At 43.8% G+C, this 25,851-nt stretch overlaps 1 protein-coding gene across 3 annotated transcripts in view; it reads left to right on the top strand.

Moving 5' to 3' along the window:
- The window catches only part of ankdd1a (ankyrin repeat and death domain containing 1A), a 155,945-nt gene that overhangs the window by 11,321 nt on the left and 118,773 nt on the right, over positions 1 to 25,851 (top strand). For all 3 annotated transcript variants that reach the window (XM_080214097.1, XM_080214099.1, XM_080214098.1), the window contains exons 3-6: positions 838 to 936; positions 6,491 to 6,589; positions 16,919 to 17,023; positions 18,573 to 18,671. In XM_080214097.1, coding sequence (XP_080070223.1) covers positions 838 to 936; positions 6,491 to 6,589; positions 16,919 to 17,023; positions 18,573 to 18,671 — 402 coding nt within the window. The remainder of the gene's footprint in view (positions 1 to 837; positions 937 to 6,490; positions 6,590 to 16,918; positions 17,024 to 18,572; positions 18,672 to 25,851) is intronic.

The raw sequence follows: 25,851 nt of genomic DNA on the forward strand, positions 1-25,851 counted from the left end.
TTGAGAGATTGTTTCCCCTTGCTATGGAATCTATTACATGGGGACAGAATTTCAGGATAAGAGACCTATCATTTAGGATTGAGATGAGAAGAATTATGAACCTTTAGCATTCTCTGCCTCAGAGAGTTGTGGTTGTGCAATATATATGTATATATTTTATTTATATATTATGAAATGAGTAGATTTTCAGTCTCTCTGGGATTCAAGGAATATGGTGAACAAGTGGAAAAGTTGTGTTCAAGCCATGATCATACTGAATGGGTTGATGGCTAAATGGGTTGGATGTTCTTATGATCTTTACACCAGACGTTGGGATCTCTGCCTCTTTACACTACCTTGGATATCTGTTTTCCCAGGACAGAGAAGTGTAATTATTGTAAATCAAATGTTTCAATGCTAATGAGGCAGCTTCCTTTCCAGTTCCGCTTTCAGGCCTTTGAGCTGGGAATTAAGGCATGTGAACGAGGAGCAGGAGTTTGGGTTGTGCATTTGGTGTTGTCAGATTGTGAGGTTGGTGTGTGTGCCGAGGAGTGGGCAGACTAACAGGCCAGAACTTTACCGTTCCGCCTGCCACAGGAAACAGAGTGGACGAGGTGCGGAGCATGAAAAGATCCATTTACCTCCGGTGGGATTTTCTGGTTTCCGGATGAGCGGGGCTGTAAAATCCTACTTGTAGTGTGGGCTTGGATATACTGGTGTTTGAAGAATGCTTGCGGGGGTGCGGTGGGAAGATGGTGGAGGAGTGAGGTGTTGGATGTGCCAGTCTCTAATCTGGTTTGTTTGATAAATGAGAGCTGCGTTGTATACAGCCAATCCTCTTGAAATGTTATTTTTCAGATAGATCGAACAGCACTGCACTGGGCAGCTGGGGCTGGACACGAACAAGCTGTGAAATTCCTTCTTGATCACAATGCCTCAGTGGATGATCAAGACAGCGTAAGTTATTTAAAGTTATATACTTTGCATACAACAGTTTTACAATTTCTGGACTGTTTAACTTACAATATTTACTCAGTGAAAATCAGCACAACTGCGCCAGATGTACAGTCACAAACACCGTAACTGGGTTAGGTGCAGCCCCAGTGTGACTGGATCAGATTACAGATGGAGCTTAGTTAACATAGCTGCTAACATAGAAAGTTTATAGCATTGAAAGGGGCCAGTTGGCCTATCATGCTTGAGTCTGACTAAGTCTAGTGGAGTTGGGATGACTGTTGAGACCTCAGCTATTTATATAAATTATTTCATTTTGACAGTAGGAGTACAAAAGCAGAATTTTTAAAAAAAATGCATGTAACTTCTAAATGTTGATATTTTGAAACACTTGGGTGAACTTGTAACAGGAACACAGAAAGCGTGCAGACAAAGCAATCAATTAGGAAGGCGAGTGGCACGTTGTGGGTTGAAAGATGGAGTACAAGAGTAAGGAGTTCTTTGCTACCATTGTACAGGGCTTTGGTGAGCGGAATTTTGAGCCAAAGCTTCTTTGAAGTGGCAATCAGTGTTGTTGGATTGCCACTCTGTCCTCACTGAGCTACATCCCTGCCTGTCAAGGCCAACTTGGGCCAGGCAAGGTCTAGGCATTGCAGCTGTCTCCAGTGTTCCAGTTCAGCAGAGTTGGATTAACGGAGTACACCCTCTTTTTTACAGCACCAATTGCTGTAAACAGGTAGGTTCAAAAGTTCAGTGAAAGAGACAGCCAGGGAGAAGGTAAATGCCAAAGGTAAGGGGATAGCATTTTGAGGGTGAGGGGATAGGAGCTCCAATAGGAGCGGGAACTGTCGGAGGTCGGAGGGGGGTGGTGTGAGCATCTCCTGGGGTGGGGTGGAGTCACATGTTTTGGGTGTTCTTGGGAGGGTCAGTCTGGGACTTTACAAGAATTAAAAATTAAGAGGTTTCAATTTTTCTAACATTTTCTTTGGTAACTATTGGTGTAACCCTGGTAGAACCATCTGAAATTTGCAATTTGTTTTATTCATTCATGGGACATGGGCATCGCTGGCTGGCCAGCATTTATTGTCCATCTCTAATTGCCCTTGAGAAGGTGGTGGTGTGGTGCCTTCTTGAATTGCTGCAGCCCATGGGCTGTGGGTTGACCACAATGTTGTAAGAGAGGGAATTCCAGCCTTTTGACCCAGCAACTGCAAAGGGACATCAATATATTTTCAATTCAGGATGGGAGTGACTTGGAGGGCAACTTGCAAATGGTGGTGTTCCATGTATCTGCTGCCGTTGTCCTTCTAGATGGAAGCGGTTGTAGGTTTGGAAGGTGCTGTCCAAGGATCTTTGGTGAATTGCTGCAGTGCATCTTGTAGATTGTACACACCGCTGCTATGGAGTGTCAGTGGTAGAGGATGTGCCAGTCAAGTGGGCTGCTTTGTACTGGATGGTGTCAAGTTTCTTCATCCATGCAGGCAAGTGGGGAGAATTCCATTATACTCCTGACTTGTTTTTTGTAGATGGTAGACAGGCACTGGGGAGTGAGGAGGGGAGTGAGGAGGTGAGTTACTCGCCACAGTATCCCCAGCCTTTGACCTGCTGTTGTAGCCACTGTGATTATGTGGAGAGTCTAGAATAATAGAGGTTTACAGCATGGAAACAGAGTGTTGGCCCAATTTGTCCATGCTGCCCTTTTTTTTAAACCCCTAAGCTAGTCCCAATTGCCTGCATTTGTCTCATATCCCTTTATACGCACCTTATCCATTATGTGTTGGACTGGGGTAGGCACAGTAAGTAGTCTCGTAATACCTGGTTAAAGTTCAACAGGTTTACTTGGTAGCACGAGCTTTTAGAGCAATTGCCCCTTCAGCAGGTGAGTGACCTGAATGATTTTCTCGTTTAATATTATCCTTTCTATAATAGGGTGACCAGAACTGTATGCAGCATTCTCATTGTGGCCTTACCAATGTCTTGTTCAACTTCAACAAGATGTCCTAACTCCTGTATTCAATGTTCTGACCAATGAAACCAAGCATGCTGAATGCCTTCTTCATCACTTTGTCTACCTGTGACTCCACTTTCAAGGAGCTATGGACATGTACCCCTAGATCTTGTTGTTCTGTAACTCCCCCCAGTGCCCTGCAATTAACTGAGTAAGTCCTGTCCTGGTTCAGTCTACCAGTGTATCGCCTCGCATCTATCTAAATTAAGCTTCATCTGTCACTCATCAGCCCACTGGCTCAATTGATAAGATCCCATCTCAATTGGAGATAACTTTTTTTGCTGTCCACTATGCCACCAATCTTGGTGTCACCTGCAAACTACTAACCATGCCTCCTATATTCTCATCCAAATCATTAATATAAATGACAAATAACAGTGGACCCAGCACCCTCCAACAGGTTTATTTGGCAGCACTAACTTTCAAAGTTTCAGGCTCCTTCATCAGGTGAGTGAAGAGCTGCATTCACAAAAAGTGTGTGACCAACAGTGTGCCTCAGGGATCGGTGCTGGGTCCACTGTTATTTGTTGTTTGTGTTAGTGATTTGGATGAGAATATGGGAGGCATGGTTAGTAGTTTGCAAATGACACCAAGATTAGTGGCATATACAGACACAAACTCAATTTACAAGGTAATGGTTGGAATGCGAGTCTTTACAGGTAACCAAGTCTGAAAGGTAGAAATAATATGAGTGGAGAGAGGGTTAAGCACAGGTTAAAGAGAATTGTATTGTCTCCAGCCAGGACAGTTAGTGAGATTTTGCAAGATATGAACCCAAGATCCCGGTTGAGGCCGTCCTCATATAGAACATAGAACACTACAGCACAAACAGGCCCTTTGGCCCACAAGTTGCGCCAATCACATCCATACCTACCAGGCCATAGAACTATCTGTAACTCCCAATCCCATTAAATCCAATAAAATGTGTGCGGAACTTGGCTATCAGTTTCTGCTCAGCGACTCTGTGTTGTCGTGTGTCGGAAGGCCGCCTTGGAGAACGCTTACCCAAAGATCAGAGGCCGAACGCCCGTGATTGCTGAAGTGTTCCCCGACTGGATGGGAACACTCCTGCCTGGTGATTGTCAAGCGGTGTTCATTCATCCGTTGTCATAGCGTCTGCATGGTCTCCCCAATGTACCATGCCTCGGGACATCCTTTCCTGCAGCGTATCAGGTAAACAACGTTGGCCGAGTCTCAAGAGTATGTACCGTGTACCTGGTGGATGTTGTTCTGATGTGACATGATGGCATCCGTGTCGATGATCTGGCACGTCCTGCAGAGATTGCTGTGGCAGGGTTGTGTGGTATCGTGGTCACTGTTCTGGCTGGAGACAATACTCACCTCTTTAACCTGTGCTTGGCCCTCTCTCCACTCACATTACCTTTAAGACTTGCATTCCAACTGTTATCTTGTCAATTGAGTTTGTGTCTGTATATGCTCTGTTTGTGAACACAGCTCTTCACTCACCTGATGAAGGAGCCTGAGACTCTGAAAGCTAGTGCTGCCAAATAAACTTGTTGGACATTAACCTAGTGTTGTGAGACTTTTACTGTGCTTACCTCAGTCCAACGCTGGCATCTCCACACTCTGTTATCAGGCCAGTTTTGTATCCATTTAGCTACCTCACCCTGGATCCCATGAGGTTTAACCTTATGCAATAACCTACTATGCGGTACCTTGTCAAAGGCCTTGCTAAAGTCCATGTAGACAACAGGAACTGTACTGCCCTCATCTATCTTCTTCGTTACGCCTTCAAAAAACTCAATCAAGTTTGCGAGACATGATTTTCGACTCACAAAGCCATGCTGACTGTCCCCAATCTGTCCTTGCATCTCTAAATGCCTGTAGATCCTGTGTCTCAAAATACCTTCCAACGATTTACCCACCATGGATGTGAGGCTCACAGGCCTGTAATTCCCAAGCTTTTCCCTGCAGCCCTTTTTAAACAAAGGCACAACATTTGCCACTCTCCTATCTTCAGGCATCTCACCTGTGACTATCGATGATTCAGATATTTCTGCTAGTTGAGTCTACTTGAGTTTCTGGCCAATGGTAACCTCAAGGATGTTGACAGCTGGTGATTCAGTGATGGTAACACCACTGACTGTCAAGGAGCAAGGGTTAGAGTGTCTCTTATTGGTGATGGCCATTGCCTGGCATTTGTGTGACATGAATGTTACTTGCCATTTGTCAGACCAAGCCTGGATATTGTCTAGATCTTGTTGCATTTGAACGTTGGCTGCTTCAGAATCTAAGGAGTCATGAATGGTGCTGAACATTGCGCAGTCATCAGCAAACATCCCCACTTCTGACCTTATGACATACCTTATGTCATTGATGAAACTGCTGAGGATGGTTAGGCCTAGGACACTACTCTGAGGGGCTCTTGCAGAAATGTCCTGGAGCTGAAATGACTGACCCTGCACAACCACAGCCATCTTCCTATGTGCCAGGTATGACTCCAACCAGTGGAGAGTTTGCCCTGTGATACCCGTTGATTGCAGTTTTGCTCCTTGATGCCACACTTGGTTGCGTGCGGCCTTGACATCAAGGGTCGTCAGCTTCACCTCACTTCTGGGATTCAGCTCTTTTGTCCGTGTTTGAATCAAGGTTGTAATGAGGTCAGGAGCTAAGTGACCCTAGCAAAACCCAAATTGGGCATCACTGAGGGTTATTGCTGAGCAGGTGCTGCTTGATAGCACTGTTGATCATCCCCTCCATCACTTTACAGATGATCAAGAGTAGACTGGGTGGTAATTGTCTGGGGTGGATTTGTCATGCTTTTTATACAGGACATAGCCAGGCAATTTTTCATATTGTCAAGTAGATGCCAGTGTTGTTACTGTACTAGAAGATATTGGCTAGGGGAGCGGCAAGTTATGGAGCACAAGTCTTCTGTACTATTGCCATTTTTGGGCACTCCCAGTGCAGGGCAATTGTCCGTAGAAAGTTTGCACTTGTGTCATGTGAACTTTTATCTATGAAGTTCCAAGAGGGATCCCTCACACATGTTTGGGGTTAAACCACCACCACCACCACACACACACACACACACACACACACACACACACACCACCACCACCACCACCCCCCCCCCCCCCCCCCAATCCAATGCAGGGAATATTGTGTAAGGGTTTGGTCAGCATTTCAAAGGAGGGAGATTCCTCAAATGCACACAGTGCAGTGAATGTTCACCAGATTTGTTCCCGTATTAGAGGGTTGATCGATGATGGGAGGCTGAATATATTGGGCCTATACATCTGGAATAGAAGAATGAAAGTGATTGCATTGAAACATACAAGATTCTGATAGGAATTTTCAAAGCGGACACTGAGAGGTAGCTTCCCCTGGCTGGGGAAGCTTGAACACGGACTACAGTGTGGAGTAAGGAGTCCATCATTTCGGATTGAGATGAAAAATTTCTTCATTCTGGTATGTGTGTGAATCTTTGATATTCTGTATTCCAGGGAATGTAGGTGGAGCCCAATGTAACTGGGTTAGTTTGCTGATGATCCCATTTGGTTGAGTTCTGTACATTTGCTCCTACAGTTTGGGATGAATGCTCTGCTGCTAACAGCCTGGTTTGGTCATCTCCACATTCTACGGATACTGGTCAACGTTGGAGCCAAGTTATCATGTGAAAACAAAGTAAGTGAATCCCTGGGCTGTAGGTCACTCTGTCTCGGATGGGTACGACCATCTGCTGGTGGTCATTTTGTCTTAGGGTGAAGTGGGAAGGAGGGTGTGAGGTGTAAATATCTCCCAGAACATCGGGATGGTGTGGCTTTGGTTTGGTGTCGCTATTTTTAATTGCCTCTTTATGTACTGCTTTGTAGTGTGCTTGTACATATCTTTCCCCATTTGTAATGAGAATTAGGATGTAACATAAAAAGAAAAAGCAAGATACACAAAGAATCGGGAGGGACAGATGGCACTGGAGTATAAAATACTAAGTTATTAAGTGGAGTTGGGTGAGAGGAAATGCAGTAAGATCTAAATTAGATTTATATAAGAACTCATGAGCCAAGATAAATAGATGGTGAGTTGCAGGTGCAGGAGGTTACTTGGAAATATGGTGTGATGGCAACAGTGGACTCCAAAAAGATTGGACTGGGTATTAAATATTTCTGGATATGAGGTGTCCAGAAGAGATAGGAAAGAAAAGTGGAATTGTGGCGGAACATAAGAAGTAGGAGCATGTGTGGGCCATTTAACCCATTGAGACTATTCAGCCACTCAGAAAATCACTGTTTATCTGACAGTAGCCTTAAATCAACTTTCTTGTCTGCCTCCCAAAACCCTTAGCTCCTTTGTCAATCAAGAATCTGCCTAACTCAGCCCTGAATATTTTCCATGACCCAACATCCACTGGTCACAGGGGAACAGAAATGCAAACACTAATGACCTTCTGGGAGAAGAAATTCCTCTTCATCTGTTTCTTAAATTTTGAAATTGTGTCCCCTAGTTCGAGATTCCTCCATAAGGTGACACATCATCTCAACATCTATTCTGTCAAGCTCCCTTAAAATCTTACTTGATTCATTATAATCACCTCTTGTTCTTGTAAACTCCAGTGAATTTGTACCTACAGAGCCTTCCCTAATAAGACAAATGCCTCATCGCAGGAATCAGCCTAGTGAACTTCCACTGAACTGCTTCCAATGCAAGTCTATCCCTCTTTAAGTAAGGTGCCCAAATCTTCATGTAGTAATTGAGGTGTGGTTTCACCTGTGCACAGTACAGTTACCACAGAAAAATTACAGCACATTAGAGGGCCATTTGGTCCAACTTGTCCATGCCAGGCCAAGGACAACTGACAACCTGCTCCCTTTTTTAATCCAATCTTCCTGCACCTGGCCAATACCCTGTAACTTATAGTATTTAAAGTGCAGATCCAGGTACTGTTTAAGTTTAGTGTCTGTGCCTCCACCATGAACTCGGACAGCAAATTCTAGACATTCAGTACCCTCTGCACAAAAAAAGTTCTTCCTGTATCTGCATACAGGCCCACGGTTACCTGAAAGTGGCAACACAAGTGGAAAAGGTGGTCAAGAAGGTATGTAACATGTTTGCCTTCATCAGTCAGGACATAGAGAATAAAAATTGGCAAGTCATTTTGTAGCTGTATAGAACTTCAGTTCAGCCGCATTTGGAATATTGCTTACAGTTCTGGTCGCCACACTACCAGAAGGATGTGGAGGCTTTGGAGAGGGCACAGAAAAGGTTTACCAAGATGTTGTCTGGTTGGAGGGTATCAGCTATGAGGAGAGATTGAACGAATCTCGTTTGTTTTCACTTGAACGTTGGAGGCCGCGGGACGACCTGATAGAAGTTTAGAAGTATGGATAGAATGGATAATTGGAGTCTTTTTCCCAGGGTAGAAATGTCAATGACTAGGGGTAATAGGTTTAAGATAAAAGGGGGTAAGTTTAAAGGAGATGAGAATCATATTTTTGTACAAAGGGTGGTAAGTGCCTGGAATGCGCTGCCAGAGGAGGTGGTAGAAGCAGATACAATAACACGTTTAAGAGGCATCTTAACATTACATAAATTGGCAGGGAATAGAGGAATATGGACTATGTAGAGACATAGAGTCATAGAGCAATACAGCATGGAAACAGGCCCAACTGGTCCATGCCATCCATAGTGCCTCCCCAGCTAGTTGCAGCTGCCTGTGTTGACCCATATCCCTCTAATCCTTACTCATCTGTGGACTTATCCAAATGCCCTTTAAATGTTGCTATTGTATCTGCCTCAACCACTTCCCCTGACAGCTCATTCCACATATGCACCACCCCCTGTGTGAAGAAGTTGCCTTTCAGATCTTTCCCCTCTAACCTTAAACCTATGCCCTCTAGTTTTCAATTCCCCTTCCCTGGGAAAAAGACTATCTATGCCCACATGATTTTATACACCTCAATAAGGTCACCTCTCATTCTCCTATATTCCAAGGAATAAAGTCCTAGCCTGGCCAACTGCTCCTTATAACTCAGGCCCAGTAGTCCTGGCAATATCCTCGTGAATCTTCTCCACGCTCTTTCCAGTTTATCAATGTCTTTCCTATGACATGGTAACCAGAACTGTGCACAATACTCCAACAGAGGCCTCACCAATGATTTACACAACTGTAACATCATGTCCCAATTCCTACATTCAGTCTCCTGACTGATGAAGGCCAGTGTGCTAAATGCCTTCTTCAACACCCTGTCTACCTGTGACGCCACTTTCAACAAACTATGTACTTGTACTCTTAGATCCCTCTATTCCTCAATACTCACTGTATAAGTCCTATTCTGGTTTGACTTTCCAAAATGCAACACGTCACACTTAGCTGTATTGGAACCATTTGCCAATTCTCAGCCCACTTTCCTAACTGATCAAAATCTCCCTGTAATTTTTGATAACCTTATTCGCTTTTAACGATACCTCCTAATTTAATATAATCCACAAACTTGCTAACCATGCCTTCATAGAATCCCTACAATGCAGAAGGAGGCGATTCAGCTCATTGAGTCTGCCCAACCACAATCCCCTACTTATGTACCCTATTAACCATCTGACACTATGGTCAATTTTGCATGGCCAATCCACCTAACCTGCACATCTTTGGACTGTGGGAGGAAACCAGAGCACCCAGAGGAACCCCACGCAGACACAGGGAGAATGTGCAAACTCCACACAGACAGTGACCTGAGCCAGGAATTGAACCTGGGTCCCTGGCGCTCTGAGTGCTAACCACTGTGCCGCCGTGCCACCCCAAGGATGCACTTGATCAGGTCCAGAGGATTTATCCACCTTAACGCACTTAAGGCTGCACATAACTCCTCCCTAGTAATATGCATGTGGCCCAAAAAATCGCCACTTGTTTCCTTTATTTTTTTAGCACCCATGATTTTCTCCACAGTAAATACCGAGGAAAAATATTCATTAAAAATCTCACTCATCTCCTGTGGCTCCACACACAGATGGCCATGCTGATCTTTAAGGAGACCTATTCTCTCCCTAGCCACCCTTTTACTCTTAATATAGTTTTAGAACTTCTTGGAATTTTTTTTTAACCTTACCTGCTGGATCCATCTCATACCGTCATTTTAAAGAACGAAGTACAACACAGCACGGGAAACAGGCCCTTCGGCCCAATGAGCCCGCGCCACCATTTTAACATTGAGTTCCCTCTTCCACCCATGACCTTTGTCTATGCTTATGGCACTCCACATTGGAAACCAGATTAAGGGGAAACTAATTTAGGAACAATTTGTTACATCAATCAGCCTAAGAGCACATCTTTGGGGTGTGGGAGGAAACCAGAAAACCCATGCAAGCATGGGGAGAATGAGCAAACTCCCACAGACACCGGCCCAAATCCATGTATCTGCGCAGCAGTCACTGAGCTGTCATGTTGCCCATCAGCTGGTCCAGTTTAAGCGTACACTAACAACGTGAAGCACTAGGCTACTCTCAAAATATCCAAGCGCAGCCCTCGCACGACTCACTGCATGTATGCCCCTTGTTGGACAACAAGGTGGACCAAAGCATCTGTGGATTAAAAGAGAAAAACATCAATAACATGCACATATTATGCAAACATGCAAGGGAGTCCCCAGAAGCTCAAAAGTAAAACAGGTGAGCCAGAAAATATGTTGGAAGGTCCATAGGAATCAGTTGATTCCCAGGGACATCCCAAGGCTCTTGATCCTTATTTAAAATAATCTCCTATATCCCTCCATCTCTATTCCGCTCATGTGCTTATCTAAGTATCCCTTAAACAACTCCAGTGTGCCTGCCTCCACCACCTTACTTGGCAGTGCATTCCATATCCCCACAACCCTCTGTGTGAAAAACCTCCGTCTAACATCCGAATTATACCTCGCCCCCCTCACCCTAAGCCCGTGGCCCCTCGTAATATTTGTTTCCAATCCAGGAAAAAGCTTACCACTGTTTACTCAATCTATACCCTTCATAATCTTATACACCTCTATTAGATCTCCCCTCATTCTCCGTCTTTCTAAGGAAAACAGCCCCAATTTGCCCAATCTTTCCTCATAACCCAGTCCATCCATACCAGGCAGCATCCTGGTAATCCTCCTCTGTACTCTCTCCGGGGTCTCCACGTCCTTCCGGTAGTAAGGCGACCAGAACTGGATGCAGTACTCCAAATGCGGTCTAACCAATGTCCTATACAACTGCAACATTAGACTCCAGCTCTTGTACTCTATACCCCTTCCTATAAAGGCTAGCATACCATAAGCTTTCTTCGCAATCTTCTCCACCTGTACTGCCACCTTCAAAGACTTGTGCACTTGCACCCCCAGGTCCCTCTGCATTTCTATACTCTTAATAGGTCTACCCTTTATCATACAACTCCCCCCTACATTATTTCTTCCAAAATGCATCACCTCACACTTACCATGATTAAATTCCATCTGCCATTTATCTGCCTAAGATACCAGCCTATCTATATCCTGTTGTATGGCCTGACACTGCTCCTCACTGTCTGCAAGTCCAGCCATCTTGTGTCATCTGCAAACTTGCTGATCACACCACGTACTCCCTCTTCCAAATCATTGATGTATATTACAAATAGAAGAGGTCCCAGTACTGAGCCCTGTGGTACACCACTAGTGACAGACCTCCAGCTAGAAAAAGACCCTTCTACTACTACTCTCTGTCTCCTATTACCAAGCCGGTTATCAATCCATCTAGATACCTGTCCTTGTATTCCATGAGCCTTTTGTCCTCCTGATTTCCCTCTTAAGTGTACTCATATAGTCATCAAGGGATTCACTTAGTCTGATTACCTGAACCCAATGTATGCTTTGTTCTTTTTCCTGACCAGAGCCTCAATCTCCCTTGTTAGCCAGGGGTTCCTAAACTTGCCAGCCTTTCCCTTCGCCCTAACAGGAACGTACTGCTCCTGTACTGTTGGTATCAGACTTTTAAAAGCCTCTCATTTGCCAGTCGTTCCTTTCCCTTCAAACAGAATCGCCCAGTCAACCTCCGCTAGATACAGCCTAATGCCTCCAAGATTGGTCCAGTTTAGGACCTTAACCTGTGGATCCATCCTATCCTTTTCCATAACTATTTTAAAACTAGTAGTGTTATGGTCACTGAACACAAAGTGTTCTCTGACTGATACTTCAGTTATTTGCTCTACCTCATTTCCTAAGAGGAGGTTGAGTGTTGCACCCTCCTCCCTATATATTGATTCAGGAAGCTTTCTTGGACACATTAAACAAATTCCACTACATCCAGGTCCTTTGCAAAGCACAAGTCTTTACTGCAGGGTAATAATATGTGATAAAAACATTTTGGAGAAAATTCCTTGTGGGTGGTGGAGAGGCTTTGAAGAATCAAGAGGCGAGTTACATGCCGCAGAATTCCTAGCCCCTGACCTGCTCTTGTAGCCACAGTATTTATATGGCTAGTCCAGTTCAGTTTCTGGTCAATGGTAACTCCCAGGATATTGATAATGGGGGATTCAGCGATGTTAATTTCATTCAGTGTCAAAGGGTGATAGTTGGAATCTCTCTTGTTGGAAATGGCCATTGTCAGGCATTTGTGTGGCATGAATGTTACCAAGTCTGGACATTGCCCTGGTCTTGCTGTATATGGGCATGCTTCAGTATCAGAAGAGTCATGAACAATGTTTGCTCAACATTGTGCAATCATCAGCAAACATCCCCACTTATGACCTTATGATAAAAGGAAGGTTATCAATGAAGCAGCTGAAGATGATTGGGCCTACGACACTATCCTGAGGAACTCCTGCAGTGATGTGCTGCTCTGAGATGATTGACTTCTAACCATCACAGCCATTTTCCTTTTAAGCCCATAACAGATAGGAGCAGAAGTAGGCCATTTGAGTCTGCTTTCCTAATCAATGAGACCATGACTGATCTAATGTGATAAACCTCAACCCCACTTTCCCATCTTATCCCCATAAACTTTGGTTACCTTACTGGTTAAAAATCTGTTAGTCTCATTCTTGAACATACTTAGTAACCCAGCCTCTACACCCCCCGGTGGTAAAGAATTCGCTTAATTTAGTACCTTCTGAGAGAAGAAATTTCTCTGTGTCCAGGTGTGATGATACTGTGCATTCAAGAAATTTATTTGTGTCATTTTTTTATGAGGTTATGGTGTTTGCAACCAGCAGCCAGAATGCTTAGCATGCAGAAGAATAATGACTCCTAATTATTGGAATGTTAATCTGAGTTAATGCAGTTTTGTTATATTTTTGGGTTTTCTCTGGGGTTTCAAAGTACGGTTTAATTAGGTTGATTGACAAGAGGGAGTCATGTGAATGTCTAAATTCATGGGCGTTCCATCTATGTTGCTGATGTGTCATAACACACACATGTCCAAAGCCCACATGTCCATCCTTGGCCTGCTGCAATGCTGCACTTTGTTTTAAAGCAAACATTGCTCACCCTCCACCACTGGGCCACCTGTCGCTTGTCCTTTAATTTTGCTTTCATTGAGCCCTGACCGTTGCTCTTTTATTAACACATTCTGCTATCTTTACCTTTATGTCACTATCTACATCTTCTTTAGTCCTTAATGCTACTATGAACACCATTTGTCTTGTGTGTACATCTTTGTCAATCTCTCCTTAGCTCTGACCTATTCTTGACCTTCTATTCTGCTCCACTTCTCTTGCCAACTTTCCAACTATGATCCACATTTCTCCCTGTTTTCAGCTCTGAAGAAGAGACATATAGGCTCAAAATATTAACTTTGTTTTTCAGTCCACAGATGTTTAAAATCTGCTGAGTTTATCTGGCACTTTCTGTCTTCATGTTTTATTGTGTTGTTATTGCCTAATGATAAATCACTGGGAAACTGGTCATTTTTGACTTTGAGGTTTTTTAACAGTCTTTGAACAATCCTGATTTTCTGCTGCAACACAGGATGTTTTTGTTCCACAAAATGTTATGGACTGAGGATTGATCTGGCCCATTTAAGTGAGTTATGTACACATTGCATTTCTGGTGGCCTGAGGTTGGTCTTTGTTCTCATGGTGCACGTGGTCTTGCGTATCTTTTTCAGAGTGGATTCCTTCTTTCATTCTCACACCAGTTTTTCACAACACTGAATTGGATTACTGCAGCAGTTATTTGATGAGCTGACAAATCTTATAACTTGTAGCTTGAAACTTCATTTCTTTTGCCGGAGGACCCATTTCCATTTGCCTTTCACCATGCTCTGTGTGGGCATGTCTTAAAAGGGTCTTTATAGGACCCTTGTCAGACCCCACTTGGAGCACTGTGCGCTGTCTGGTCGCCTCGTTATAGGAAGGATGTGGAGGCTATTGAGAGGGTGCAGAGGAGATTTACAAGTATGTTGCCTGGATTGGGAGGCATGCCTTATGAAGTTAGGTTGAGGGAGCTGGGACTCTTCTCCTTGGAGAGACGAAGGTTGAGAGGCGACCTGATAGAGGTTTATAAAATGTTGAGATGAATAGATAGGGTGGATTCTTGGAGGCTATTTCCCAGGGCTGAAATGGTTGCTATGAGAGGACACAGGTTTAAGGTGCAGGGAAGCAAGTACAGAGGAGATGTTAGGGGTAAGTTTTTCACTCAGAGGGTGGTGAGTGAGTGGAATCGGCTGCCGTCGGTGGTGGTAGAGGCGAACTCGCTGGGGTCTTTTAAAAGACTTCTGGATGAGTATATGGGATCTAATGGCATTGGAAGTTACAGATAGTTCTATGGCTTGGTAGGTATAGATGTGATCGGTGCAACTTGTGGGCCGAAAGGCCTATTTGTGTTGTAGTGTTCTATGTTCTATGTTCTAAACTCATAAGAACATAAGAAATAGGAGCAGGAATAGGGCATCTAGCCCCTCAAGCCTGCCCCGCCATTCAATAAGATCATGGCTGATCTGTCGTGGCTCAGTTCCACATTCCCGCCCTCTCCCCATAACCCTTAATCCCCTTGCCTATCAAAAACCTATCAACCCGCGTCTTAAAAATATTGAGCGAGGCAGCCTCCACCACTTCAATGGGCAGAGAATTCCAGAGATTCACCACCCTTTGAGTGAAGAAGTTCCCGTGTATCTTCTCGGCAACATGTCCTTTAGTGCCTCCTTGATCTCATGGCCTGACTTATCAGGCGATTAAAGTATGCATTTCTGAGGTTCAAAGTACAGGCTGACTCCTGTGTATGGGGGAGGGGGTGAATTCGACATATTTAGAGAGTAATGGCCCAAACATGATTTTTGGCATTGAAAATATGGCACAATTACAGATTCTTAATAGCCTCAACTTGGGTCCAAGGATATATAGCTTGTGTAGATTGCCCATGGTAAATGTGTGAGGTTATGAGGACGGGGTGGAGAGTGGACCTGGGTAAAATTCCCTTTCAGAGAGTTGGTGCAGACTTGATGGGCCACATGGCTTGTTTGTGCACTGTAGGGATTCTGTGTTCTAATTTGGGATTCAATGGTGTACAGTGCACAATTTTAAAATCTGCAAATGAAAATAAACATAGAAGTAATGTGAACTTCATGGACGAAGCTGATGAACTTCCAAGAGGACATAAGACAGGCTGGTAAAATGGACAAATTAAATTTAATGCATAAAACTAAAGTGATTCACTTAGGTAGTTAGAAGGAAGAGAGGCAGTATAAAATACAGGATACAATGTATGTCTAGGTGTATGCGGGCAGTGAAGGTGGCAGGGCAGGTGAATAAATGGTTAAAAATTCAGCTTTGACAAAGGGTCATTCACTCTAGAAACATTGGCTCTATTCTCTCTCGACAAAAGCTGTCGGACCTGCTGAGATTTTTCAGCATTTTCTGTTTTTGTTTCAAATTCCAGCATCTGCAGTATTTTGCCTTTACAGAAATCCTGGACTTGTCAACAGGGGCATAACAAAACAAGGAAGTTATGATAAACTTCTAGAGAACATGAGTTTTGCCTCAGCTGGAGTATTGTGTTCAGTTCTGGGCCCCACGCTTTGGAAAGGGTTTAAAATATCAGAAAGGGGCACAGAAAGATTCACTAGAATCATTCCCTGAATAAAGAACCTCAAATATATGGATAGTTAGAGAAGTTTTGTTCTCTTGAAGAGAAGATTGAGAAGAGATATCATAGATTTTCTCAGAATTATGAGGGGTTTTGGACAGAGTGGATAAAGTGAAAGCATTGTCATTGGCAGAAGAGTTGAGAACCAGAGGGCACTGATTTAAGGTGAAGGAACCAAAGGAGACATGAAGAAATATTTTTACACACAACGAATGATTAGAATCTAGAATGCTGGCCTGATTTTTATTAAAATAATAGCAACAAATTATAAATAAAAGTGCAATAGTGACAGTTCCCGCTTCTCATGTTACTGCTTCCTTTGGGAATGTCACCATCACCTTTTGCATCATCCCAAAGTCATAGATGGTATTCGTTCTTTTCCCAAGAAATCTTGGTCAGTTTCTAAATTATTCTTGTCAGTCCATTTAAGCTCCCTGTATCAGAATGACCTGGTTTCCTTCTTTTCAAAAGAAAGGACAAGCATGTTCACTATAGGATCGTGTTTTGTCAGGATTAATTTTTTCCATAGTCAGCTCCTCTTTGGATGGACAGTACATTACTGTCGGCAGCATCTTCCCTCTGTTTGGACACCAGTGTGGAGGCAGTAGAAATTGGATAGTTATCTGAAGAGACCATTTTCAGGACTATTGGGAAAGGGTGGGCCGATTGGACTAGTTGAGTTGGTCTTGCAAATACTGGCGTGGAATCAACAGGTCGAATGACCTCGTTTTGTGCTGTAACCATTCTATTCCATAATTCTACAACTGACTAATTTGGTTTAATCCCTTGTTCCTAATGGCTGAACTGTGTCCTGCAAAAAATGATCCTTATGTGATTCCAAGTGTGTGTAATAAATATCATTTTGTTAAGGCGTATGTTCTGAATATAGTTTAGTTTGAGTTTATGTTACAGTAGTAAAATTTAATTAGTTTATTCCCTTCTCTTGTATCAGAATGGCCTAAATTTACTGCTTTGTGCTGCTCAAAGAGGCCATACAAAGATTCTGGAGTTTATTCTGGAGGACCTAGAAGATGTATGGCTGGACAAACCTGACAATGTAAGTAATCTGTTCCATTTGAAGATTTGGAGGATATTTGGAATTCAGCATTGAGTAATGAAGAAACATGCACTTGAATTCCCAATACTCATTCATGATTTCTGTAATTTCAGATGTCTGAGTTTTTAACTTTTTAACTGGTCGGCGCAACATCGTGGGCCGAAGGGCCTGTTCTGCGCTGTAATGTTCTATGAGTCCAATTGCTAATACTCTTCTATGAATTCCTGATACCCCTGTAACCTCCTTCAGCTCCACAACATTAAGAACTATGTGTGGTCTCTTGTGCATAACTTCGGCTGTTTTGACCCTTAGCTCTGAAATGACTTCCCCAAAGCTTTTTGAATCTCCACATCTCTAAGAACAAAAGATACCTGGTTTGGAGGAGGGTTGTGGGGCTGGAGGTGTTTAAAGAGATAGCGAAGAATGAAATCATGGAGAAATTTGAACACGTGGATGAAAATTTTAAAATTGATATATTGGAGGACCAGGCGCCAGTGTGGCTTAGTGAGCACAACGGGTTATGATGTTAGGATACAGGGAGCAAAGTTTGGATGAACACTTCTTTAATGATATTGTGCCTTTAAGAAATGTAATTGTGTCATGTATCTTGTGCAGATTTTTAGCAGGCAATTCCAAGTATCAATGCCGTTTTGTCTGTATGCAGCAGTCTTGTTGTTACTGCAGCAGCATAATTGATCTTAATTGCGACAGTGTTTGTTTTAAACTGGACTACAGTGTTGTTATTTTAGTGTTTCAGAGTGGGGCTTAATAAGCTTGACAAGTAAGGTCATTTGACCGGGCAGCGTTAAGCTCTTAGAGAGAAACCCAGTTAAGTTTTTGTTTGGGAGCTGTGAAGAGCAGAAATAGCTCTGTGTCTCTCTCTAGAGATTGGAAACAAGGACCTGCAAAAAATAGGTCTCTCTCTTCTGCTGTTTAAAGTTAGCTTTTTCACTGGAAACTGCTTAGGGGAGTCGGAAGGCAGGTGTCTTTCTGTATTTGTCCAGAACAATTAAGAAGATGGAAAACTAGCATCCACGTGAGAAAATCTGCTTTTGGTGCTAATTTGTTCTGAAGAAAGGTTTGTGTCTATGGGGATATTGCTTAAATTGGAACTATAGAGATGGACAGCTGTTAAGAGTTTGTCATGTTTAATTATTTTAATTGGTAAAAGTTATGTAAATTCTTTTTACATTCTAACCGTGTTCCTGAATAAAGTTTGTTTTAATGAAAACTTCCTAGTAGGTCAGTTGAAATAAAGCACTTAATTCTCACCTGATGCCAAAATTAAAAAAAAATTGAGGAGCTAGGCTAACTTCAAAATATACCTTTGAGTTTCTGCTCTGGCTCCTAACAGGCTAAAGGTAGGAGAGCTGGTCAGAAGGTTGCAAGAATTGTCAAATCTGGAGGGAGCTGAAGGATGGGGGAGCATTCTTTTGTTATAAGAAATCTCCTACAACAGGCGAACATCCATATTTGTTTCATTGTTTAACCTGTAATGCATATTTCACTCAATCTTTGCTATTATATGACGAAAGCTATTTCCTTATAGATGCAACGAACAGCGTTACATCTCGCAGCAAGTTGTGGCAACCTGGAGGTGGTGGAATTCTTAATTGGCTCAGGCTGTGTCCATGGCTTGAAGGACAAGGTCAGAATGACAAAAGTTGAGCTCACTCAGTTCACAGTCAGTGTAAAGCTTTTATACTCCCCATTATCACAGGAATATCTTCAGCATGGAAAAATGTCCTGATACGCTTTACAGCATAATTGCACAAAAATAGAGTGGAGGACAGAGATATCAGGAAGGGTAACCAAAACATTGTTCAAAGACGTCGATTTTAGGAAGGGTCTTTAAATTGGGGAGAGAGGAGGAGAGACAGCAGGATTTGAGGAGAATATTCCAGTAGCTGAACCTTTCTGGGAATAGAGTGGGTCACAACCATGAACAGATTTATGCACAAGATGGTGCTGTCAATTTTGTCTAGAGGGAGAGGAAGGACAGTTCACATTATCACAGAAAATGTCAGCCTTGACTTTAATTTGGTTACGAATTTGCTTAGGTTGCAGGTGAAATGGGAAATGCCTGTCTGCAGGGATTCAAACGGCGAGAGATTTGGCACAAAAGTCTGATAAGACATTCAAAGACTTTGGAGAAGAAAGAGTAGATAGTCATAGCAGTTTACAACATGGAAACAGGCTCTTCGATCCAACTTGTCCATGCCGCCCCTTTCTTTAACCACTAAGCTACTTCCAATTGCCTGTGTTTGGCTCATATCCCTCTATACTCATCTTACCCATCTAACTGTCTAAATGCTTTTTAAAAAACAAAATTGTACCTGCCTCCACTGTTACCTCCTGTAGTTTGTTCCAGACACTCACCACCCTCTGAAAAAATTGCCCCTCTGGATCCTTTTGTATGTCTCCCCTCTCACCATAAACCTATGTCCTCTAGTTTTAGACTCCCCTACCTTTGGGAAAAGATATGTCTATCTAGCTGATCTATGCCCCTCATTATTTCATAGACCTCTATAAGATCACTCCTAATCTCCTATGCTCCAGAGAGAAAGTCCCACTCTATCCAGCCTCTCCTTATAATTTAAGTCCCGGTAGCATCCTAGTAAATCTTTTCTGCACTCTTTCTAGTTTAATATTATCCTTTCGATAATAGGGTGACCAGAACTGAACACAGTATTCTAAGTGTGGTCTTACCAATGTCTTGTACAACTTCAACAAGATGTCCCAACTCCTATATTCAATGTTCTGACCAATGAAACCAAGCATGCTGAATGTCTTCTTCACCAGTCTGTCCAACTGTGACTCCACTTTCAAGGAGCTATGAACCTGTACCCCTAGATCTCTTTGTTCTATAACTCTCCCAACACCCGACCATTAACTGAGTAAGTCCTGCCCTAGTTCAGTCTACCAAAATGCATCACCTCGCATTTATTGAAATTAAGTTACGTTTGCCATTTGTTAGCCCACTGGCCCAATTGATCAAGATCCCTTTGCAACCCTAGATAACCTTCTTCACAGTCCTCTATGCCACCAATCTTGGTGTCATCTGCAGACTTACTAATCATGACTCCTAAATTCTCATCCAAATCATTAATATAAATGACAAATAACAATGGACCCAGCACTGATCCCTGAGGCACACCACTGGTCACAGGCCCCCAGTTTGAAAAACAACTCTCTACAACCATCTTGTCTCTTCTACCATCAAGCCGATTTTGTATCCATTTGACTACTTAACTCTGGATTCCGTGAGAATTAACCTTAGCAACAACCTATCTTTTGGTACCTCATTAAAAGTCTTGCTAAAGTGCATGTAGACAACATCAACTGCATTGCTTCTTGCTTACCCCTTCAAAAAACTTAATCAAATTTGTGAAACATCAAACATCATGTTTCACAAGCCATGCTGACGATCCCTAATCAGATGTCCCAATAATAGAGGGAGTAGGGGGCGTGAGTATGGTTGGTGGTGTTACGGCGAATAGGGTCCAGGTGAAGGCTGGGCTGAAGGCACTTTACCTGAATGCACGAAGCATTCGGAATAAAGTGGATGAGCTGGTGGCGCAGGTCAGCACAAATGGATATGATCTGGTGGCCATTACAGAGACGTGGCTGCAAGGTGACAGGGACTGGGAGCTGAATGTCCAGGGATATCAAGTGTTTAGGAAGGATAGGCGGGAGGGAAAAGGGGGGGGTGTAGCTCTGCTGATTAAGGATAGCATCAGGGTGGTAGCAAGGAATGATATTGGAGCCAAGGAGCAGAAAGCGGAATCGTTGTGGGTAGAGATTAGGAACAGCAAAGGGAGGAAGACGCTGGTGGGTGTCGTCTATAGACCCCCGAATAATGATCTGGAGGTGGGGCGGGCTGTTAACGCGCAAATAAGTGCGGCGTGCAGGAATGGGACGGCCGTAGTTATGGGGGATTTCAATCTACATATAGATTGGTCGACCCATGTTGGACGCGGTGGGCTCAAGGAGGAGTTCTTGGAATGCTGCCGGGATAGTTTCCTGGAACAGTGTGTGTTGGAGCCGACGAGGGAGAGAGCTATCTTGGATCTGGTGCTATGTAATGAGGCGGGTAGAATTAGGGACCTTGCGGTGAAGGATCCTCTTGGGGAGAGTGATCATTGTATGGTGGAGTTTCTGGTGCAGATGGAGGAGGAGAAAGTGGGTCGCCGGACGCGCGTCCTTTGTTTGAACAGAGGGGAGTACGGTAGGATGAGAGAAGAATTGGCGAATGTGGACTGGGGGAGCGCGTTGGAGGGTAGGTCTGCTGAGGAGCAGTGGAGGATCTTTAAGGAGATCTTTCTTGGTGCTCAGCGGAAATTTATTTCGATGGTCAAAAAGGACAGTAGGAGGAGAGGTAATAAGCCGTGGATAACGAAGGAGGTGAAGGAAAGTGTTAAATTAAAAGCAGAGGCGTTTAGAGTAGCAAAAAGTAGTGGGCGAGAAGAGGATTGGGAGAGGTTTAAATGTCAACAAAGATTGACAAAGAAGATGATAAAGAAGGGTAGGAGAAACTATGAAGCTGGGCTTGTGCTTAATATAAAAAAGGATAGCAAGAGTTTTTATAAATATATAAAAAGGAAGAGGCTGGCTAGGGTGAACGTTGGGCCCTTAGAGGATGAGAAGGGGGACTTAGTGGTAGGGGATGGGGATATGGCTGAGGTCCTGAATAACTTTTTTGTTTCTGTCTTCACGGAGGAGGACGTGAATAATTTGCCGGGTGTTAGAGATGGAAAGGTGGTAGGACTGGAGGGTCTTAATGACATGACTGTTACTAGAGAGGCGGTCCTCGACAGACTGGAGGGGCTGATTGTGGACAAGTCGCCAGGACCGGATGGAATGCATCCGAGGGTTCTGAAAGAAATGGCAGAGGTGATAGTGGATGCCTTGGAGGTTATTTTCCAGACGTCGCTGGATTCCGGGGAAGTGCCGGAAGATTGGAAAGCGGCTAATGTTACGCCGTTGTTTAAGAAGGGTGCCAGGCAAAAGGCAGGGAATTATAGGCCGGTTAGTTTAACGTCGGTTGTAGGTAAAATGTTAGAATCCGTCATCAAGGAGGAAGTAGCGAGGCATCTTGAGAAAAGTGCTTGATAGAGCAGACGCAGCATGGTTTCGTTAAAGGGAAGTTGTGTCTGACAAATTTACTGGAGTTCTATGAGGATGTGTCTAGGGCGGTGGATAGAGGAGAGCCGGTGGATGTGGTCTTTCTTGATTTTCAGAAGGCGTTTGACAAGGTACCTCATAAGAGGTTATTGCAGAAGGTCGGGGGACATGGAGTTGGGGGTAGGGTGTTAGCGTGGATAGAGGATTGGTTGTCAAATAGGAGGCAGAGAGTGGGGGTCAATGGGTGCTATTCGGATTGGCGGATGGTGACTAGTGGAGTGCCCCAGGGGTCGGTGCTGGGGCCTCAGCTATTTACCATTTATATAGATGATCTGGAGGAGGGAACCGAGTGTATGGTGTCGAAATTTGCTGATGACGCCAAGATTGGTGGAACAGCAAATTGTGCGGAGGGTGTGGAGAGTCTACAGAAGGATCTAGATAGGCTGGGCGAATGGGCCAGGAAATGGCAAATGGAATTTAATGTTGGCAAGTGCGAGGTGGTCCACTTTGGTAGGAATAATGGTAGGAAGGACTATTACTTACGTGGCGAAAAACTGCAGCAGGCGACGGTGCAGAGGGACCTCGGGGTCCTTGTGCATGAGTTGCAAAAACCCAGCTTGCAGGTGCAGCAGGTGGTCAGGAAGGCGAATGGGATGCTGGCCTTCATAGCGAGGGGGATTGAATATAAAAGTAGGGAGGTCTTGCTGCGGCTGTATAGGGCATTGGTGAGGCCGCAGCTGGAGTACTGTGTGCAGTTTTGGTCGCCGTACTTACGCAAGGATATTTTAGCCTTGGAGGGAGTGCAGAGGAGGTTTACTAGGCTGATGCCGGAGTTGAGGGGGTTAAGCTATGAGGAGAGGCTGAATAAACTAGGCTTGTACTCGTTAGAGTTTAGAAGAATGAGGGGAGATCTCATTGAGACATATAAGATGATGAATGGGATGGATAGGATAGAGGTGGAGAGACTCTTCCCGCTCAGAAAGGACAGTAGGACTAGGGGGCACAGCCTCAAGATAAAGGGGGGGCGGTTTAGAATGGAGTTGAGGAGGAACTTCTTCACTCAAAGGGTGGTGAATTTCTGGAATTCTCTGCCCGTTGAAGTGGTGGAGGCTGCCTCGCTAAATATTTTTAAGACGCGGGTTGATGGGTTTTTGATAAGAGAGGGGATTAAGGGTTATGGGGAGAGGGCAGGAATGTGGAACTGAGCCATGACAGATCAGCCATGATCTTATTGAATGGCGGGGCAGGCTCGAAGGGCTAGATGGCCTACTCCTGCTCCTATTTCTTATGTTCTTATGTTCTTACCTCTCTAAATGCCTGTAGATCAAAATATCTTCTAACAATTTACCCGCTACAGATGTGAGGCTCATGGGCTTGTAGTTCCCAGTCTTTTCTCTACAGCCTTTTTTAAATAAAGGCATAATATTTGCCACCCTGCAGTCACCTCAGCAGAGTGTTCCATCTGCAGGTTACACTGCAGTGACTCACCAACTCCTCAAACCCGCAACTTCTACCCTTTGGGAGGATAAAGGCAGCAGATGTATGAGAACATCATCATCTGCAAGTTGCTTCCAAGCTCCACACTTGGAAGTTGTTACAGGTGTGTTTCTTGTAGTTAAAACTATCATTCCCTCAAGTGGTCAGAAATGATTTATTTAAGATATAGCTATAGGACTCCGACTTAGGTTGTCAAGGTCAGTGGAGTACAGAATTCAGAAATACAATTATAGTTTTAAATTCAATTGCAAATAACTTTCATCACCAGTCAAGGCATAGGAATTATCTTTCCACTCATGGTATTTGATAATGGTTACATTAAGGACAGCATGGTGGCACAGTGGTTAGCATTGCTGCCTCCCAACGCCAGAAACCCAGGTTCAATTCCCAGTTGGGTCATGTTTGTGCGGAGTCTACACATTCTACCTGTGTCAGTATGGGTTTGCTCTGGGTGCTCCGGTTTCCTCCCACAGTCTAAAAGACGTGCTTGTTAGGTGCATTGGCCATGCTAAATACTCAGTGTACCTGAACAGGCACCAGAGTGTAGTGACTAGGGGGTTTACAATATAACTTCGTTGCAGTGTTAATGTAAGCATACCTGTGACACTAATAATACATCATTTTTAAAGTACAGATATTAAAACCAATTACAATCATCTTACGCTAGTTTAATTGTAATATCCAATTGGCATTAGGTTTTTAATTACATCGGTAGGGTGTGCTTTAAACACTATAGCCATGTCTGAATGCTAGAAATCCTACAGTACAGAAAGAGGCCATTTGGCCCATCAAGTCTGCACCACCCACAATCCCACCCAGGCCCTACCCCTATATCTCTACATATTTATCCACTAATCCCTCTAACCTACACATCCCAAGACATTAAGGGCAATTTTTTTAGCATGGCCAATCAACCTAACCTGCACATCTTTGGACTGTGGGAGGAAACTGGAGCACCCGGAGGAAACCCACACAGACACGAGGAGAATGTGTAAACTCCACACAGACAGTGACCCAAGCCAGGAGTTGAACTCAGGTCCCTGGAGCTGTGAAGCAGCAGTGCTAACCACTGTGCTATCATGCTGCTGTTGATTTGTTAGATCTCAAATCGACCTTCCCTTTCCAACTGCCTTGTTAAATGACCTCTTACAACCTAAGACATGAACAATCCCACAGTATAGTATCTTTTAAGTTCAGATGTCAGGAACTAGCTGCTTATTATCCCGATGTGCATGTCTCTGTAGTTAAATTTTGTGCAGGCTTTTGTGATTTGTCACTTTTAACCCTTTCATTGGATGCAGTTATTAATATGGCTACTATTCTTTGTAATTATTAGTGTGGCTATTATTCTCCAACACGGTCGCTGGGTAAAAATCCTAGGACTCCCTTGCACATAGCGCATGGAGTATAGTGGTTCAAGAAGGCAGCTCAAATCAGCTCACCACCACTTTCTCAAGGGCAATTAGTGATGGAGGATAAATGCTGGGCTAGCCAGTGATGCCCACATAGAATCATAGAACCCTACAGAGCAGAAGGATCCCATTCGGCCCATCGAGTCTGCCCTGACCACAATCCCACCCAGACCCTATCTTCATAACCCCTTGCATTTATCTTAGCTAGTCCCCTGATACTAAGGGGCAACTTAGCATGCTTATCCACCTAACCCACATATCTTTGGACAGCGGAAGGAAACCGGAGCACCTAGAGGAAACCAGCGCAGACGCAGAGAGAATGTGCAAACTCCACACAGACCATGACCAAATCCAGGAATCGAACCCTGGCCCCTGGCGCTGTGAGGCAGCAGTGCCACCATGCCGCCCATGAACAAACTTCAAAAAGCCTGCTGATTGGAGGTGGTGCTTAGGTGATCGTTGGTAGTTGTGGCATCAATTTCACAATCTTAAGTTAGTTAAATTGACAGTATCTCATGCTGTTTTAGTTTTGTGTGTACTCTTCACCGTTCCTTCTTTGTTCTTTCTTTCTTTGTTCTTTCCATTGCTTTTTCTGCTTCAGTTTCATTGGTCTGCACATTTGGAAGGTCTGTAATTGGAAAAGTTACTTCATTGGTTGGTAAAACTTTTAAACTGGAAGTGGAGAATATCACTGATATTCTGAGGGAGTACTGAGGGAGGACAGCTTGGAAGACGCATCCAGCAAGGCTGTATAGGTAGAGCTCAGGAATAAGAAGGATGCAATCAGTTACTCAG

Source organism: Carcharhinus amblyrhynchos, chromosome 28, assembly GCF_965287045.1.
Source record: "Carcharhinus amblyrhynchos chromosome 28, sCarAmb.v2.hapA, whole genome shotgun sequence".
Taxonomy (NCBI): domain Eukaryota; kingdom Metazoa; phylum Chordata; class Chondrichthyes; order Carcharhiniformes; family Carcharhinidae; genus Carcharhinus; species Carcharhinus amblyrhynchos.